Raw genomic sequence first — 18,854 nt, forward strand, 5'->3', positions numbered from 1 at the left:
AGTTAAATAACATTATGATTTTCTTATCGATAGAGCATTGCCTTTTTGTATTCATTAATTCATTTAATTTTTTCAGTAACAACTGATTCTTTAGTCGATGTATTTATAGGAGCTTCGGTAGTCGATTTTTCTTTAGCTTCTGCTTTGATTTCCTCCATTGGAGTAGCAGGTTTCATATCATCCTTAGGCTTGTCTTGTTTAGTAGTCTGTTGTTTATTTTCAGCATGATTTACCGGAGCCGTAGAAAATTTACTAATCACCGGCGTTGTCGTATCTTGGCGCTTATCACCTTTCTCGTCATTTTTTTCAACTGGTTCATTATTTTTTGATTCATTAGGGCCTAGTAAACCATTCAAGTCTTCAACTATTTCCTTGGTTTCCTTATCCAGAGTTCCCACAACATTTTTCACAGCTTTTCCGTTAGTTAAATCAAGTTGTTCGCCAAGCAAACCACCTAATAATCCGCATTTTGCGTAAAAAATAAAGGAGCTCAAATAAATGAAGATTATGAGCTTCATGTTATGGATGCGTTTGCTCCTGTTATTGCTTTGATTGTTACTGGAGGAAATACAAAATTATCATTATCATCGGCACAGGATATTGAGGGTAACTGGGGAGAGCTGACAGTCGCTAGTCGGAATAAAAGTCTATAGCAACTGATAAATATCTCTACGTTGATTTTTAACAATAATATGTCCTAATTTTCATCTGATTTCGTCTGATTGTATTTAAGTAGTTTATTTATTTCGCCTCTAATTACTAACCATTCCATTTCAGTCTAGCTATAGGCCCAGACTTTGTCTACTTACAAGGTCTGGAAAGGATACATAATATCCTAGTGGATACAGTATCTTACACACTATAGGTACGAGTATTGTGTAGTTTTTTTGCTGAATAGATGTACCTGTGGTTGACTTTTATGTAGAAACTTTAAAAGTTACATGATTTTATGTTTCCATTAGGTCCAAAAAGAAAAAGTTGCATACATTGACTTGTTTTTGAGGATGTGAATTCTGAACGAATTTCTAATAGGTGTCAGATCCAAACAACGCGATTGAATAACGAATGATTGAATTTTAAATTAATGACTTCCGCTCCTTTAAAATTTAAATGCGAAATTAAGACATAATTTGTATCGAGATTTTTGTGTGGCATTTATCCCTTGTCTACTCATTGCAAAATGATGTATTTTGTAGATATTATTTGCATGACCTAGATTTTCGTTCCTAGATAAAATATTGTGGTACAATTTAAGTAGGTATAAAATAACTAAGATAAATAATATTGGAATGTTTACATGGTGGCTATTAGATATTTTAATTTTATTCTGACTTTTGAAAACAGTCACCATGATAATGATGATGATTATCAACCACGATCAACCCATCAACGGCCCACTACTGAGCATGGGTCTCCTCTGAAAACAGTATTTGTAACAAAAGCCAAAACTAGTTACTGGTCAAGTTTTTATAATTGTCAGTATTGACAAAACCTTTAAAAAACCAGCCAAGTGCGAGTCAGACTCGCTCACCGAAGGGTCCGTACTACAGTCGTATTTTGTCGACATTTTGCACGATAAATCAAAAACTATTAATGCAGAAAAATAAATAAAATTCTGTTTTAGAAAAGCCCTGTCATATGACACCCCACTTGGTATAGGTCTTACTTTTGAAATTGAAAAAACTAATTATTTGTTCATGAAATCCTTTTTTTTTGTGATTCACGGTTTTCGGATTTATTCCTTAACTTGTGCTGTAAGACCTATCTACCTACCAAATTTCATGATTCTAGGTTAACGGGAAGTATCCTATAGGTTTTCTTGACGGACACGACAGACAGGCAGACAGACAGACAACGACTTAAGTGATCGTATTAGGGTTCCTTTTTTCCTTTTGAGGTACGGAAGCCTAAAAATAAAGAAAGAAGGGGTTTTTGGTTTTAACAAGGAACCCTGAAAACAGCACTGCACCCACGTACATAATAAAAGCTACGAATACGTAGTACTAGTTAATTAAAGTGCACTAGTAAAAGGTGGTAAATGGTAAAACGCAGGGAAAGGTCAGCAAACTTTACATGCGTGTTAACCGACCACGGACGTATAAACAAACTGGCACTAGCCTTTTATATAGTTGATAGTAAAATACACGTGCTCTAGCATTTCAGTTTATTCTATAAGTAAATAAAATGCTGAGGCTAGTCTGTTTAATGCTGTAATGCAACTCCAACCTTTTCAAACATGTACCTACCTACTCCATGTAGGTACTGTTTTGTTTGTTTGCATTGAAATTTCATAATTTTTAATGTTCCGTACCTCCAAAGGAAAAGGAACCCTTATAGGATCACTTTGTTGTCTGTCTGTCTGTCTGCCAAGAAACCTACAGGGTACTTCCCGTTGACCTAGAATTATGAAATTTGGCCGGTAGGTACCTAGGTCTTATAGCACACGTTACGGGAAAAATCCGAAAACCATGTGATGTAACCAACATCACAAAAAAATAGGCTCATGAACAAATAATTAGTATTTTCTACTTTCAAAGTAAAATTAATATACCAAGTGGGGTATAATATAATTGAAAGGGTATATTCTAAATATGTATACGCTAAAAAGATTTTTATGTATTTTTATACATAATCGTGCAAAATGTCGAACAAATACGACTGTAATACGGAACCCTCAGTGCGCGAGTCTGACTCGCACTTGGCCGGTTTTTATAAGGAAAATGATAAATTAAGCAGGTACTAGATGATGCCCGCGACATCCGCGTGAATAAAGTTCTTAAAAATTCCGGGATAAACTATTTCCGGGATAAAAAGTATCCTATATGTGTTAAGTAGGGTAGGTATAAGTTGGGGTACCAGCCAAGTAACCTCCCCGTGTTCCTGAGTTTTGCGGGCCCCTTTCGGGGGAAGGATATACTCGTGTATGGAAATTTCTAAGTAAGTAACTTAATAATTTCTTTGGAACTTCAACTTTACATTTCTCTTGAAAACACCACGGGCCCTTCATTAGCTTTCTGGCAACATTGCAAAGATCGTAAAACTGTTAAGTTATGCTAAGTGCATGCTAGGTTACGTCATTTAAAACGGACGGTAGTCGGTAACGCACCATTGCAACTGTGAATGTCTACATTGTTACATTGACTTATTGACTCGCTTGTAACCCAACTTTGCCTTTCTAAACTAGCTAACTGGCAAGTTATATAATACTAGCTGATGCCCGCGACTTCGTTCGCGTGGAATTAGGTTTTTAAAAATCCCGTGGGAACTCTTTGATTTTCCGGGATAAAAAGTAGCCTATGTCACTCTCCAGGTCTTTATCTATACCCATGCAAAAAATCACGTCAATTCGTTACACCGTTGCGACGTGATTGAAGGACAAACCAACAAACAAACACACTTTCGCATTTATAATAAGGGTACTGATAAAATCACAAATGTCCTTTAAAAAGTACATATAATATGTACAATATTATTGTTCTTATAAAAAAATTAAAGTGAGAATAAATAATTAAACCATTCATAAATAATGACATATTTTACGGAATTCAAAAATCCTAGTAATTTGCTCAGTATTAAATGTAAATCATATTGAATTTGTTACAACCTCACATTTCTAATTTCCTTTATTCGACCGTTTGATTTTGGAGTGGTCACAGAAATGTCGAGCTATTAGTTTTTAAGTGATCCGTTCAAATTTCTACCTGCTGAATTAATTAAAATATTTTTTTTTTGAAAACTCCAATACTTAGTAAAATTATTATTAACAATTCAGAATTTCTTATAATGCAAAAAATGCAGTTTGTAATGAACCTTGAATTTGTTAGTATTTGCAATCAGGCTAGGTAGGTAACCTAGACTTTCGATTGGTTTGAGTTATGGTTTTGTAAGATATTTAATCGACAATATTTTGTAATGCTGCTTTATTTCGGGCGTCACTAAATCGGAACTAGTCACAAAAACAAAAAAAATCGGCTTAATAAAGGCCATATCTACACTAATATTATAAAGAGGAAAACTTTGTTTGTTTGTTTGTTTGTTTGTTTGTTTGTACTGAATAGGTTTAAAAACTACTGGACCGATTTTAAAAATTCTTTCACCATTCGAAAGCTACATTATCCACGAGTAACATAGGCTATATTTTATTTTGGAAAAAAATAGGGTTCCGTAAGATATTTGGGTTTTTCGGACACAAGGTGTAAAAAATCAACCAGAAAAGTTACTTATTTTGCGTACGCTGCCTAAACTATAAAAGATAGAACCATAAAATGTTCTAATTAATTGTAGATCTTATAAATATCTACAAAAAAGTCCGCGACACACTATACCCATCTATGTCGAGTGAGGCACAGCAACCATTTTTTTATTTAAAAATCTTGAATTTTTTTGGACTACATTTAAACGCGTTTATTTTACTCATGCTATTAATCCTTATCAAAATAAATGATTTCATCACTAAGAACAGTTTATGGAGATAATATTAGGTCTTTGAATGATTAAAATTGGACGTTTGGTTTTGAAGTTATGGCGAAATTAAAATATTACGATTTCTGCTGCACGGCCCGATGTCGTTAAGTTTGTTTGTAGGGGGTAATCTTTAGAACTACTGAACCGATTTTAAAAATTCTTTCACCAGTAGAAAGCTACATTATTCCTGAGTGACATAGGCTATACGGGATCTTTAAAAACCTAAATCTACGCGGGCGAAGCCGCGGGGATCAGCTAGTAATATATATAGGTCAGGACTCAAGCCCTACTGCCTTGAATGTGGTATTTGACGTAGTTTTACTATAGTTAGTAAAATCAGTAACTTTTTATCAAACGTCAAAGGCCGCGCTTATAAAATGGTTATCACACACCACTAACAAAGGACGTGGGTTTTACGTATTTTGAAAAACGTTCAGTGTAGGTATTTACCTACCTACTTGTTGGTAAGCTGATGCAAGTGCCTACTTGATTTTTTTTTATTTTATTTTTATTTTTCATGTACCAAAATTGTAGTTACATAGTAGTAATAAATTAAGTTACATTGGGAATGTTTGATTGTTAAGAAACCAAATGGAAATCAAATTCCAAATATGGTAAGACGTATGTATTATTGCTCCGAACTGAAAATAAGAAACTCCAAAGTCCAAAATACCCTTTGTCCGTCTGTGCTCTCGTATTAATTTATGTACTTATATCACGTTTACGATGTATTGTGTAAAAGTGTAAACAATTTTGTTTACGTCGCGATGTCATAAATCGTCTCGTGTTCGCCATGTTGTACTTCAAGATTAGTTATTGTCCTTTATAAAGGACAAAATGACGAAGAAACTGTACATACTCAATTTTAGCAATTATTCAAAGTATTTTGATACGAAAACAACTTTAACTGAAAGCTTACTCTTCTTAAATCTGGGAAAAATTAATATGATGCGTCATACAACCTGCGATATGATTAATCTTTTCTTCAACTGTGTAAGTAGTACATGTCATGAGCAGGATAATTAAACAACATTTATTATTGTAAATGACAAGCGAATGCAGGTTTACACTTCAATCAGTACCTACCTACCCATATTATAAATGCGAAAGTGTGTTTGCTTGTTGGTTTGTTGGTTTCTCCTTCAATCACGTTGCAACGGTGCAACGGATAGACGTAATTTTTTGCATGGGTAATGGATATAAAGACCTGGAGATTGACATAGGCTACCTTTTATCCCGGGAAATCAGAGTTCTCACGGGATTTAAAAAAAAACTAAATCCACGCGTACGAAGTCGCGGGCATCAGCTCAGGTTACTTTAAATTCATAACTAACTTACGGCAGGCAACGGTAATTTAGCGAGCTTGAAGTAAAAGCCGATTATGCGATATCACGTTCAAGCAAAACGGTGACAGATAAGCTATGGACAAATGAACCTGTTCTTAACAAACCGATTTTATTTGGAAACTTGAAGTATTACAAGGTTTTTGGCCAAAATGCAATTATTATAACGATTATCCACGTACAAGAAGTATGATTCAAAAATAATTGCTTGTACCTATGTATTGTGCGATTTATTTTCCTGTGCAAAATTTTGCATTTTGTAAGAGGCAAGCTATCTCTGTGTACCACAAATGATGCCCGCAACTTCTTCCGCGTGAATCTATATCAGGCTTATTAAAAATCCTATAATAATTCTTTGATTTGCCCCGATAAAAAGTTATTATAGCCCATGACTTAAAAAATCTTGAATAAACAAATATTTGAGAAGCATGGAAAATATAGGGTTCTAAGGGTTTTAACTTAGAATAGTCTTCCACATAAGGAAGTAATTACCTATCGAGAACCATCACAATGTGTATACCTTATTTAAAAAAATATCTGATTGTCAGTAATAAACATTGCCCGCCTCCATATTAGACGGTAGCTGCTAAAAGGCCAATTACGTTAACCGTTTTGTCCTTTTAAAGGGGCAATAAAAATCAAAACTGCGCTAATGTTATCCTGAAGATTTATTTATAAGCAATGAATTGGTATGAAGTGACATTTATGCGTATTATAACAGAGGACATTTTGAATGCCAATAATGCAATACTTAATTGTTCGAGGCTATTGGATCATTTATTTAGGGTCATTTAATAAGTTTTTTGTATGGTATTCCTTTATATCCTAGCTAGGTAATAACTCATTGCTTATTTTGTATTCAGATCTGCCAGTAATTAGGATCAAGTATGAACCGAAAATGCTTACCCTGAAATCAAAAAATAAAAAAAACTTGTGCTTCAGACTGCTTTAAGATTATAATAGCTATAGGTACCTAGATTGAGAACATAATAGAAAAGAAATTTTTAGAAGTTTTATTCAAAAGTTTTTCTGTGAATCGTAACGTGAATCTACCACTGCCTCTCAGTCCGAATACATACGAGTAGTACAGCCACTGCACTGGTTCGGAATTAGCCTTCCTACCGATGATGTCTCTCTTTCAAAATCTAAGCCATTCAAAGCAACGTAAACAACAATTTTAACAAATACTTTTTTGTTTCAGGATACACCAGCAATACCAAAGAAAACATGGTGATGAATCATAATAATCTAAATAGGTGAGTATTGGGATTTACTTACGCATAATATTTGCACAGCTCAAACTACTGGACGGATCGGGCTAAAAGGCATGCAGATAGGATAAAGCCATCGTGATTACATATTTGGGTCTAAGGCCATGCGCTATTGAACAGGATTATGTCATGGGCGTAACATTAAATCGCCGTTTAGTTGTATAAAGGCATTATATAGGTATCAAAGAGGCATTGTTTTAATCCCTCACCGTGAAGAGGAAGCGTTGACATTATTATCTACAAAGCCGTGATGACCTAATGACTAAAACTAATAGGTCTATACGCCATTCTGAATTCTGTAAAACTAAAGCGTTAGAAAACACGGAAATGCACACAAATGAAAAAAATCCGATCAAGTGCGTGTCGGACTCGCAAACGAAGGGTTCCGTACCATCATACAACACTTTTTTTTTCATGGTGGTCATTTTGAAATTTTTATTATTTGCTGTTATAGCGGCAATAGATACAGCCCACTTTGGACGGATAGACGGACGGATGAACGGACAGTGGAGGCTTTCGCTCTGAACAAATAAAAACTACCCAAAAAGTAAATACAACGCTGGCAGGTGGACTGATAGAGTGAAAGTGAAGCGCAGCGTGATTTTAGTATGAAACCAAACTAGGACACAAAAACGACGGTGTTTTGTTTTCATTTACTAATTTCAACCGTATGTTAAAATAAATAAAGCTCAGTTTAATTTGTTGCCAAAAAGACGCTGCACCTCGGAACCACCTCTTTTGTAGATAGATATTAACTGGTAATATTTTGATTGAAACCATAGATAAAGGAAGATGATTGAAACCAAAAGGTTACCGTCGAGGCAATGGTAATAATTTATACATACCTATACCTATTGTATTTATACGTGGTAGTTAGTGGTTTTATTCTAAGTACGGGATTATGTCATGGACTTGGTACATGGGCGTAACATCAATTTGTCAAGTTGTATAGACTCATATAGTATTGTTTCGCCGCCGCTTGAATTGAAAACGTCGACATTTACGCTGTCTTTTGTCTTAATTAATTAATGATCCTATACAATTAATATAAAACCGACTTAGTACCTACCCACTAGATAAAAATGTTGGCTGGAATGTGTGGAAGAAGATAATATGACCGATAAATTGAAGAAGAGAGTCGACGGTTCGCTGCAACAATCAAGAAAAATCGTAGAGGTCAGAACTCAGGACTCACAAAAGGTTGTAGGGCTACAGGATGTTGATGAATGATGATCTACTAAATGATAAAGAAATACAACAACTCCCTTCGGCAGTGCTCCCATTAGATTACAACATGGAGTTATTCAAGCGGCGGCATAATAACAGAAACTAGAAATCAAAGCACAAAGCTCGCCCCGACTTCAATATTACACGTGTAGAAACAAAAGTAAATTTTTACTTTGTAGTGGTTTTGGAAGTCGGTTTTTTAATATATTTTTATCCTTTTATATAATTATTTACATTTACTTATCGCTTCATTTGAAACTTAAAGCTTATCTAAAGTTAGCGCCATGGAAACAGTAAAGGGCGCCAGACAAGCGTACAAAACTAAATAAAATCAAACGATCGAGTCAGTGTTGAGGCGGGAATGGGTTAGTGGTAAATCAATGTGACGAATGCTTGAACCGAACAAAAGATCCGCTTAAATTAACGATGAATCATTAGGACGATTTTTTTTGTCTTTTCAAACTTGGCACCCACACAATCCGTCCAATTCGAGAATTTCATTAGCTTCTAATTGGTAGAGTTATACTTTCAGATGCTATGTAGAAAAATTGAATTACATAATTAGTGTACTATTATAGATTATGGACTTACTACCGCACTCAGAGTAGCTTAATCGTTACTTAAGGCATTTATTAGTGTGGATAAGGAATGCCTTAAGTAACGATTAAGGGACTTTGAGTGCGGCTGTAAGACGTCTATAAAATCTAACCTCATCAAACCTGCATATATCTCAAAATAAAAGAAGAGGTATCCAACATGTAACAACCAACAACCCATTTGTCTTATGACTACGAGATAGGCTTTTTCAAATATAATCGAATAAGTAGTTAACTAAATTAGCTAGAATAAGAAGAAAATAAGAGTTATCAAGACATCGAAATCGCTACAAAGACGATAGATAGGTATAGTATACTGTATACTCGTACCTTAAAAAAGAAATGATATAATTAGGTAGTATAAGTAGGCAAGTTAATCAGATGTTTATGTATGATAGACTTTATTCAGTTCTTCAATCTAACCTCATCAAACCTGCATATATCTCGAAATAAAAGAAGAGGTATCCAACATGTAACAACTAACAACCCATTTGTCTTATGACTACGAGATAGGCTTTTTCAAATATAATCGAAAAGTAGTTAACTAAATTAGCTAGAATAAGAAGAAAATAAGAGTTATCAAGACATCGAAATCGCTACAAAGACGATAGATAGGTATAGTATACTCGTACCTTAAAAAAGAAATGATATAATTAGGTAGTATAAGTAGGCAAGTTTTTTAGACGTTTATGTATGATAGATTTTATTCAGTTAGGTACCAGCTATAACCGTAATACAGGAAATGCTCTTAAAAGCTCTGGATAAATTGCAGTAAGTATTAAATTACCTTCCGAACACACTCCATACTCCGTACTCCGTACCGTATGAAAGTGACCCTGCACTGCGGCGCAGCTGTTCTTTGTATCATAAAGCGCTGCATCGCTTCATCTTTTACACCGTCTTTTCATTATATAAACTGCAGCGATTAACCACCGCTTGATTATATAACATCTGATCTCAGTTGCCGCACGTGCGCTCTTGTTGATAAAATAAATGCGATCTGATAGCGTAATGGATTTGGATGCAGGCGATTTTGATTCTTATCTCTATATACAGCAGGTTTTCTAACGGTATAAAGGTATTAGAGCACTAAGAACTGAAGTTTAGAATGTATGTTATGTTTAAACTTTAAAGGTTAATATTTTTGCTGCGATTAGGAACTACTTACCTACATGTTCTGAAAGTATGAGTATTACACATAAAGCTCTTCACTAGGTATTTCTAGTATATACTTGACTAGCTTAAGCTCGCGACTTCGTCCGCGTGGACTGCACAAATTTCACCCCCTTAGGGGTTGAATTTTCAAAAATCCTTTCTTAGCGGATGCCTACGTCATAATAGCTATCCCCAGCCCGATCCGTCCAGTAGTTTGAGCTGCGCGTTAATAGATCAGTCAGTCAGTCAGTCACCTTTTCCTTTTATATATTATTTAGATTAGACTTATAAAACCTGCCTGCTCGCTGAATTAAGAAACGTGTACAGCTACCAAAACAGTAATAACAGGACAGCAAATTGAAACCCTACTTTTGATTATGAAATAGACAAAAGGGACTCAGTGGGTTTGAGTTTGAATTTTGTCTCTAAAATTTACATTTGAGAACTGAGAGTTGAGACTCATCATTCTACCGCCTACGGACTTTTCATATTACAAAGTTATGCATCAGGCTGCCTTAAAATGCATGTGAATTCATCATTTATCTAATAGTCGTGCAGTCGTTTAAGCTCGCTGCTTTTATAAGGTCGTCAACCCGCAGGGTTATGAATTACACGTGGAAAATGTTATTGTCTGGGTCCTTGGGCCTTTTGTGTGGACGGATTTAAATGGAATTCTTTATTAGCAACCCGAGCAACTTGGGTAAAGAATTGCCCAGGTTATAATTATGTAACTAGCTTGGCTTTACCTTCTGAGTGTACGGGAGCGGTGTGCAGGCTCGACCGTACCAAAGGGGAGATCTCCCACCGAGCGGTTGGTTGTGCTCGGTAGCGCCAGCTGGGCCGACGGTTATGTCTTGAAACTTCTATATATAGTCCAGATTGCAGAAAACTCCGTTAGTGCGATTGCTATCGGCGGTACATTTGTTCGGGACTACGTCATCGATTGAACAGCGCCATCTAGTTTCTATTGTGGTAACCGCCACATCACTCCCCTCCGAGACGAACGCGTAGTGTGAAGCAGTGAAGAGAGGTGGCGTTGTAGCGTGAAGGCGTGTGAAGGAAGGGCAATGGCTGCTAACCAACCAGAGAAGCGGTAGACCAGGACGCTTGTAGCTGGTGATGGAGTGCAGGGCCATTGTGCCCCGAAGCTGTGGCTACATCCGTCTTACAGGCCTCGATGTGCTTGTTGTTGCTGCTTGTAGACTTGGAGTTGGAGGAGACGTCGGGCTTGCGGTGTGTGATCCAAAGGTGTTGCGGTGTATGCGATCACCCTTGATCACGTTATGTGCGCAGTGCGGTGGTGTGCGGTTGATCTTCGATGACGTCGGCTGTTCTAGTGTGCGATCACTCTTGATCAACGTCGGCTGTTGTAGTGTGCGACCACTCTTGATTTCGTCGGTTGTTGAGGTGTGCGACCATTCTTGATCACGTCGGGCTCACCAATGTACGGGAGCGGTGTGCAGGCTCGACCGTACCAAAGGGGAGATCTCCCACCGAGCGGTTGGTTGTGCTCGGTAGCGCCAGCTGGGCCGACGGTTATGTCTTGAAACTTCTATATATAGTCCAGATTGCAGAAAACTCCGTTAGTGCGATTGCTATCGGCGGTACATTTGTTCGGGACTACGTCATCGATTGAACAGCGCCATCTAGTTTCTATTGTGGTAACCGCCACACTGAGTTGGATGAAAAGTTATGTGGTCACTTTTTTAAAAGCTTTTTATTAGGTTCTGAATCATTTTAAATACATATCAAGAATTGCGGACCAGCAGGATTCGAACCCGCGTCTCCTGGGATCGCGCCCGAGGTAAGCTACGGTTCGCTTGCTGCCTATGCCAGTAGTCTTACTTTAAAAGTTGAAAATACTAATTATTTGTTCATGAACACATTTTAATTTTTTTTTTGTAATGTAACCACAAATTCACAGTTTTAGATTTTTCCCCTAATGTCTGCTATAAGATCTACCTACCTGCCAAATTTCATGGTTCTAGGTCAACGGGAAGTACCATGTAGGTTTCTTGACAGACCAGACAGACCAGAGGACGTCAGTACTATTATATATTCTGTGCCAGAGGGTTCCTTTTTCCTTTTGAGGTACGGACCCTAAAAAACTTACCTACTCTATGGTACAACCTGCCTTTCTTTAAGCTTGAGTTTCGTTCACCTATTTATTTAATCCTATCGTGCATTAAGCATATTAAACCAGAAAGCCATAAAGTGTATTAAATCATAAATGTAACCGCCATATCCGGTGACCGGAAGGGAGGGCACTTAGGTTAGTAGGGTCACTAAACTTTATCTGACTGATTATTTAATCTACTAGCTTATGCTCGCAACTTCGTTCGCGTGGACTACAAAAATTTCAAACCCGTGTTTTACCCCCTTAGAGGTTGTATTTTCAAAAATCCTTTGTTAGCGGATGTCTACGTCATAATAATAGCTATCTGCATTCTGCATACCAATTTTTCAGGCCGATCCGTCCAGTAGTTTGAGCTTGCGTTGATAGATCAGTCAGTCAGTCACCTTTTCCTTTTATAAATATTTAGATTTTATTCTGGTTACCTATCTACATATATTTTATTTATCAAGCTATTGTAGTTACGACATATCTAATGAAAACATTGAATGGGTTCGAACACTGTCCAGTTTTTATAGTTCCGTACCTCAAAAGGAAAAAAGGGACCTTCCCGTTGACATAGACACATGAAATAAAATTTGGCAGGTAGTGTAGGTCTCTTATAGCACACGTGAAGGGAAACATCCGAAAACCATGAATTTGTGTTAAACATCACAAAAAAAAATTAAAATGTGTTCATGAACAAATAATTACTATTTTTAACTTTCAAAGATTGAAAGTTAAGTGGGATATCATAATATGAAAGTGCTTTACCTGTACAGATTTTTATGCATAATAGTTTTTGATTTATCGTGCAAAATATCGAAAAATACGCTTGTAGTACGGAACACTCAGTGCGCGAGTCTGGGTCGCACTTGGCCGGTTTTTTAGAAGTATAGATGAGTGCGGAGTGCGTAACTGTGAAAATAGTTCAATCAAGTCACATAGTCAGACATAGTGATTTAGGTAACCTATGTCAGATCTAGGTCAAACAGTCGTCCAAAATTCATGACGAGCGAAGCGGAAAACCGATCCACGGGTACCTAAACCTACCTACATCCAAGTGTAAAAAAACCGCATCCAAACTGTATAGTTCAAACCATTAGGATTTAATACCTTATTTCTCAGTAATAAAGTTCAAAATGCGATGATTGGTGCTGAATGCAGTAGTAAAAACTTTTATGATCTGTTCAATCTCGATTTAGTAAGTTTGCACTCTGCAGTTCAAACTTTGCATTGAAGGTGAGTTCCTTTTAGTTTTTTTTTATCATGGTGAAATAAAAAGGTAGAAGTGGTGTATTCTTCATAGGGGCAAGAAGGCATTGCCTACCGGCTACCCATGTATTTGCAATGTTTACCTACATCATCATCAACCCTTCGCCGGCTCACTACTGAGCAAGGATTTTCTCTCAGAATGTGAAGGGTTTGGCCCATAGCCCACCACTACGTGTTGAGCAGTGGCGTGCAACTCATAGAGGCATAAAAGCGCTGCTTACCCAAGAAATAGTTAACTCGGTTGAAGTTGCTCAATGCTCATTATTCTTTGACTGGCTTACCTAACTACTGCTTACCCTGGCTTTAAACCCTATGCACGCCACTGTACGTGAGCCATGTGGATTGATAGATTTCACACAAGTTTGAGAACATTATGAATAAATCTCTCGCGATGATTTCCTTCACCATTAAAGCAAGTGATATTTTAATTGCTTAAAAGTTAAAACGCACATAACTATGAAAATTTAGATGTATAAGTAGGTACGTACGTGCCAGGGATCAAAGCCTGGATCCTCCAATACATGTCCTTCTATTACAAATCGTACACGCATACGCGCACTTTCCGTGTGAATTGTGATTGTCATGTCGTGCAGTTGCCGCGCGTATCTGGTAGGCCTTTATACGAGATTCTATCTCAGACTTGTTTACTCAGGGTTAGCAGTTAGAACCCCTTCCAAAGTATCAAAGTGGCAAGAATAGTAGACTTTAGTAGAGACAGATATGAATAGCTTTGTATGCCAAAACAAACATTAATTCCATGTTTCACTTTCATACTGTTTTTCATTAGACCGTGTTTATTTTAAGAAAATGGAAATATGGGTTTGACGAAAAAAACGTTTAAGAATTATCTCATCTTACTCATGAATTTCCGATTTGAAACTTCAACGAATTTTTGTTTTTGGCTCGTGATGAAATGAGAATTTCGGATTTGTATATTTGCCAACTTGTAAAACTTTATCGAATGACCTCAAAAAATCTATACTGCGCTAATTTTTTTTAAGAAAACTAGGCAAAGTCAATATTTTCCGATTGTGCTAGGAGTAGAAGTACGTCACTCGAACGTGGCGGTGATCAGGGCCCGTTCTTCAGCAATGGGTTCAGAGTTTACATCCAACTGTACAGGGGGTATGGAGCATTCTCTTTCATCTTATGCAGATCCTTTCAAGGCACGGCATCAATGCAGGATTGTGGATAGAGAGCCCAGTGACGAGTGCCATGAGTATAGCAGCTCTGTGGACACGGGCACGTTCTGGCAGGATGCCCAACGTGGGCGGAGCCACGCGATACGCTCGTGGCGAGATGGTGAGGCAACCCCTCCCTGCCAGTGTCAAAGCCATGGTGGACAGCGATAGGTCTTGGAAGGCGGTAGAGTTCTTCTGCGAGGAGGCGATGTTGCAGAAAGAAGCGATGAAACGGAGAGAGGTTACGACACGGACTCTCATTCCATCCGTCGTAAGACGTCGTGCCGCTTCGGTCATGATCGCCGCCTGTCCCCTTGAGAAGGGCCGAGTGGTGGGTACCAGGAATCTATACCCGATAGGAAAATAGAGTCCTCGAATTGGGAGGTGCACCTTTGTGTTCCTGGTGTGCGACTGACGTCGTGCAGGGACACGTCTCATTGGTCCTCGGAAGGACGGTGGATGCCGGTGGCTGTCAGCCAGAAGTAGTCTGATCCCGTAGCCTAGCCACCAGGGCACCAGGCGATGCGTGGTGATACCGTGGACTTTTAATCGGCAAGAGTCCGAGGTCGAGTAGAAGAATAGAGTGGTACTTAATCCTTGGTAATTAAACATGCTAGTTTTCAGACTTCAGTTAGTTTGAAAAATTCTAGTAAGCAAGAAATACCGCACTCGATTGAATGTTGTACTAATTTAGATACAAGTTAGCCCATGACCGCAATCTCACCTGGTGGTAAGTGAGGATGCAGTCTAAGATGGAATCGGGCTAACCTGGAAGGGGTAGGGTAGTTTTTTAGTAAACCCATGCCCCTTTGGTTTCTACACGGCATTGTACCGGAACGCTAAATCGCTTGGCGGCACGGCTTTGCCGGTAAGGTGGTAACTAGTCACGGCCGAAGTCTCCCACCAGACCAGAAATTATAAAATTCCAAATTCCTGCCAGGAATCGAACCCGGGACCTCCCACTAACAAGACAACAGCACTTACCACTGCGCCACGGAGGTCGTCAAATAGTAGGGATTCTTTTGCCCCAGGCCAGCCTCTGATAATTCTGGTTGTTCTAGATTCTAGTACTACATTTTAAAACTAGAAATTCTAGGCTAGGTCGATAATAATTGAAGATAGGATTAAGACGCAAAGTACAATAATACAACTGTCCAACGAAGAGAGGTTTTGTGTAGCTTACAGATTGAATGAATTGCACCATTTTGGATGCATTATCTCTATTTACTTAGTTTTGAAAGTATCTATTTGGGCAAACCATAAAACACATCAATAAAGTAAATAGAGATTTGTGTCTACGTGTCTACACCACGACGTAGAGTAGATAACAGACGCTTGTTGTCTCAAAAGAAAAATAAAAACGTTAATAGGTCAATTTGACTGTTATGCGCTGCTATAAAACTGGGTTAACAGTCCCAAATTATTCACATAAATAAGTAATTTTCGGGATTAACCTTCTGAAAGCTCCGTAAGTACTACCTATCTATATAAATATAACTTTTCAGTCATGGATTCTTTGGCAGACGTCCGAAACGGCGCCCAGTCGACGCTAGTAGAGTGACGCGTCGACCCGCGTTGACTGACGCATTCGAACTTCGAACACCGAATTCGACATGAAAATTCAAAATTTGAATCCCTGCCTTGCTCCAATTTCAAAAAAGTTTTGTGACGTGATTCAATAAAATGTCGTGAAGTTCAATCACTCGTTTTCGTGGTTCATTTGAAAATCGAAAGTGTAAACAGTGAGTGAACGATTTCAGTGCGATGTCTGTATACCGCAATCAATTTGCAAAAATGTTTCGCAGTGTAATAAATGGAATGCCAAATTAAAAGTGAATGAAAACGAGTGTTCGCAAATGGGTTTGATTTGCTTCCTAGATCTAAAAAAAATATAGAAATAAGAATAAAAAAATGCTTCTTTTGGAATTACCTAAAGTAAATGAAATCAAGGTGTAGTAATTAACAAAAAAAAAATTTTAATTCTTAAATTTAAATTTAATTAAATGCAAACCAGGATTTCCCGAAAACTTTCATAGAACTATTTAAACGATGAAATTAAAAGTGAATGAAGCTAAACTATAAAAGCTTTTGTTTAGACTACGTTAATGTTACACCTAAAATGGAAATAAGTTTCGACTATATTTAGAGTTAATACGTTGACCTGGGGGAAGGATGCTAATTGCTAAATTATTAAATTCGCAGACAGACGAATGCACATTAGTTAATTGTTAGTTCCTATTGAGCTAACTGTGTTCTATAATTTATAGGAATTTTAGCTCTCGCGGATAGTCACACAAAAACCGAATCGGATGCGGTGTTACAAAAACGTGCGTATCTGAATATCTATGTGTCTGTCTGTGGCATCGTAGCGCTCAAACGGATCGTCATCATCATCATGATGCCGCCGGCTCACTACTAAGGACGGGTATCCTCTCAGAAGTGGTCAGTAATTTAACATTACAGAGTGGACTGTAATTATCTCGTGAACCGTAATAGATAGAGAGTTGAAATTTTCACACAATTTTCTATTGCCGCTATAATAAATCCATACTAATGTTATAAATGCTAAAGTGTGTCTGTCTGTCTGTCTGTCTGTCTGTCTGTCTGTCTGTCTGTCTGCTAGCTTTTCACGGCTCAACCATTCAACCGATTTTGACGAAATTTGGTACAGAGGTAGCTTGCAACCCGGGGAAGGACATAGGCTACTTTTTATCCCGGAAAATTTAAGAGTTCCCACAGGAATTTTAAAAACCTAAATCCACGCGTACGAAATCGCGGGCATCAGCTAGTAACAAATAATAGGAACTGGCCACCATGAAATTTAAAGTGTTATTTCTTGTACGATGGTACGGAGCCCTTCGTGTGCGAGTCCGACTCGCACTTGACCGGTTTTTTCTTAGCAGTTCTTCATCCCTTCTGACAATATGACTGAATTATCTAAGCCGCCTTAGGATAAAACTTAGAAGCTTATTTGTTTGAAGTTTTTGGGAAAACCTTTTCACTTCTTTATCCTGTGCAAGATAAATTTAGTAGGTAACAACTAACAAGTTGATAAATGGAACTTCTAAATAATGTAAACAACCTGTCAGAAAGTTTGTTTATGTAGGTTTAGGATCTACAGAAAAAGATTTCTAATGCATTAGCTAATTGATTTCTTTTTCAGGATACTGATACTTATAATTATAACTTACTAGCTTATCTCCGCGACTTCCTCCACGCGGACTACACAAACAAACCTCTATTTTACCCCCTTACGAGTTGAACTTCCAAAAATCCTTTCTTAGCGGACGTCTACGTCATAATAGCTATCTATCTGCCAAATTTCAGCCCGATCCGTCTAGTAGTTTGAGCTGTGCGTTGATAGATCAGTCAGTCAGCTTTTCCTTTTATCTATATAGATTTCGTTTTGTTCATTTTTAGGGTTTCGTACCTCAAAAGGAAAAACGGAACCCTTATAGGATCACTTTGTTGTCTGTCTGTCTGTCCGTCTGTCTGTCAAGAAACCTACAGGGTACTTCCCGTTGACCTAGAATCATGAAATTTGGCAGGTAGGTAGATCTTATAGCAGACATTTGGGGAAAAATCTGAAAACCGTGAATTTAGGGTTAGATCACACACAAAAATTTAATTGTGGTCATGAACTAACAATTAGTATTTTCAATTTTCTAAGTAAGATAACTATATCAAGTGGGTTATCATATGAAAGGTCTTCACTTGTACATTCTAAAACAGATTTTTATTTATTTTTATGCATCATAGATTTTGAATTATCGTGCAAAATGTCGAAAAAATACGCCTGTAGTACGGAACCCTCATTGCGCGAGTCTGACTCGCACTTGGCCGGTTTTTTTATTATAACGTGTTTTATTAAGTAAAAATATACATATTTCCATTTTCACTTATAATATTACTTATGGTTATGAGTTTATGACATACCTACTTGAGACAAGCTAAACACTGATTAATTCCCGTAAGATTGCTCTGAATGGGATATGCCAATAAACCACAGTGTAAAAGAAACTCGGAAATTATTATTTATTGGCTTATTACTATGATTGCAACAAAATTACTTAGATCATAAACCTAGCTTAGATTTATTGAGTGTCCAATTTACTATGTGGTTATTGTGAACGGAACCGTAGAATTATACGTAACACAATTATTATGTCACGCTTGGTTTTCTTTCGGTATTTTACGTGGTGTACCTATATAAAAATAGCTAGAATCTA

General features: G+C 37.4%; 1 protein-coding gene across 11 annotated transcripts in view; it reads left to right on the forward strand.

Annotated features, from left to right (window-relative positions):
• The window catches only part of pyd (zonula occludens-like protein polychaetoid), a 119,674-nt gene that overhangs the window by 16,234 nt on the left and 84,586 nt on the right, over positions 1 to 18,854 (forward strand). For 8 of the 11 annotated variants that reach the window (XR_011237986.1, XM_034979943.2, XM_069505773.1 and 5 more), the window contains exon 2: positions 7,009 to 7,063. Coding sequence is in view for 7 of the 11 variants with exons in the window: in XM_034979943.2 (XP_034835834.1) it covers positions 7,009 to 7,063 (55 nt within the window). In the remaining 4 variants the exon portion in view is untranslated. Of the gene's footprint in view, positions 1 to 7,008; positions 7,064 to 16,163; positions 16,486 to 18,854 lie in introns of those variants that run through there. The other 3 variants (XM_069505771.1, XM_069505776.1, XM_069505772.1) reach the window with 2 other exon arrangements.

Source organism: Maniola hyperantus, chromosome 21, assembly GCF_902806685.2.
Source record: "Maniola hyperantus chromosome 21, iAphHyp1.2, whole genome shotgun sequence".
NCBI classification, from domain to species: Eukaryota; Metazoa; Arthropoda; class Insecta; order Lepidoptera; family Nymphalidae; genus Maniola; species Maniola hyperantus.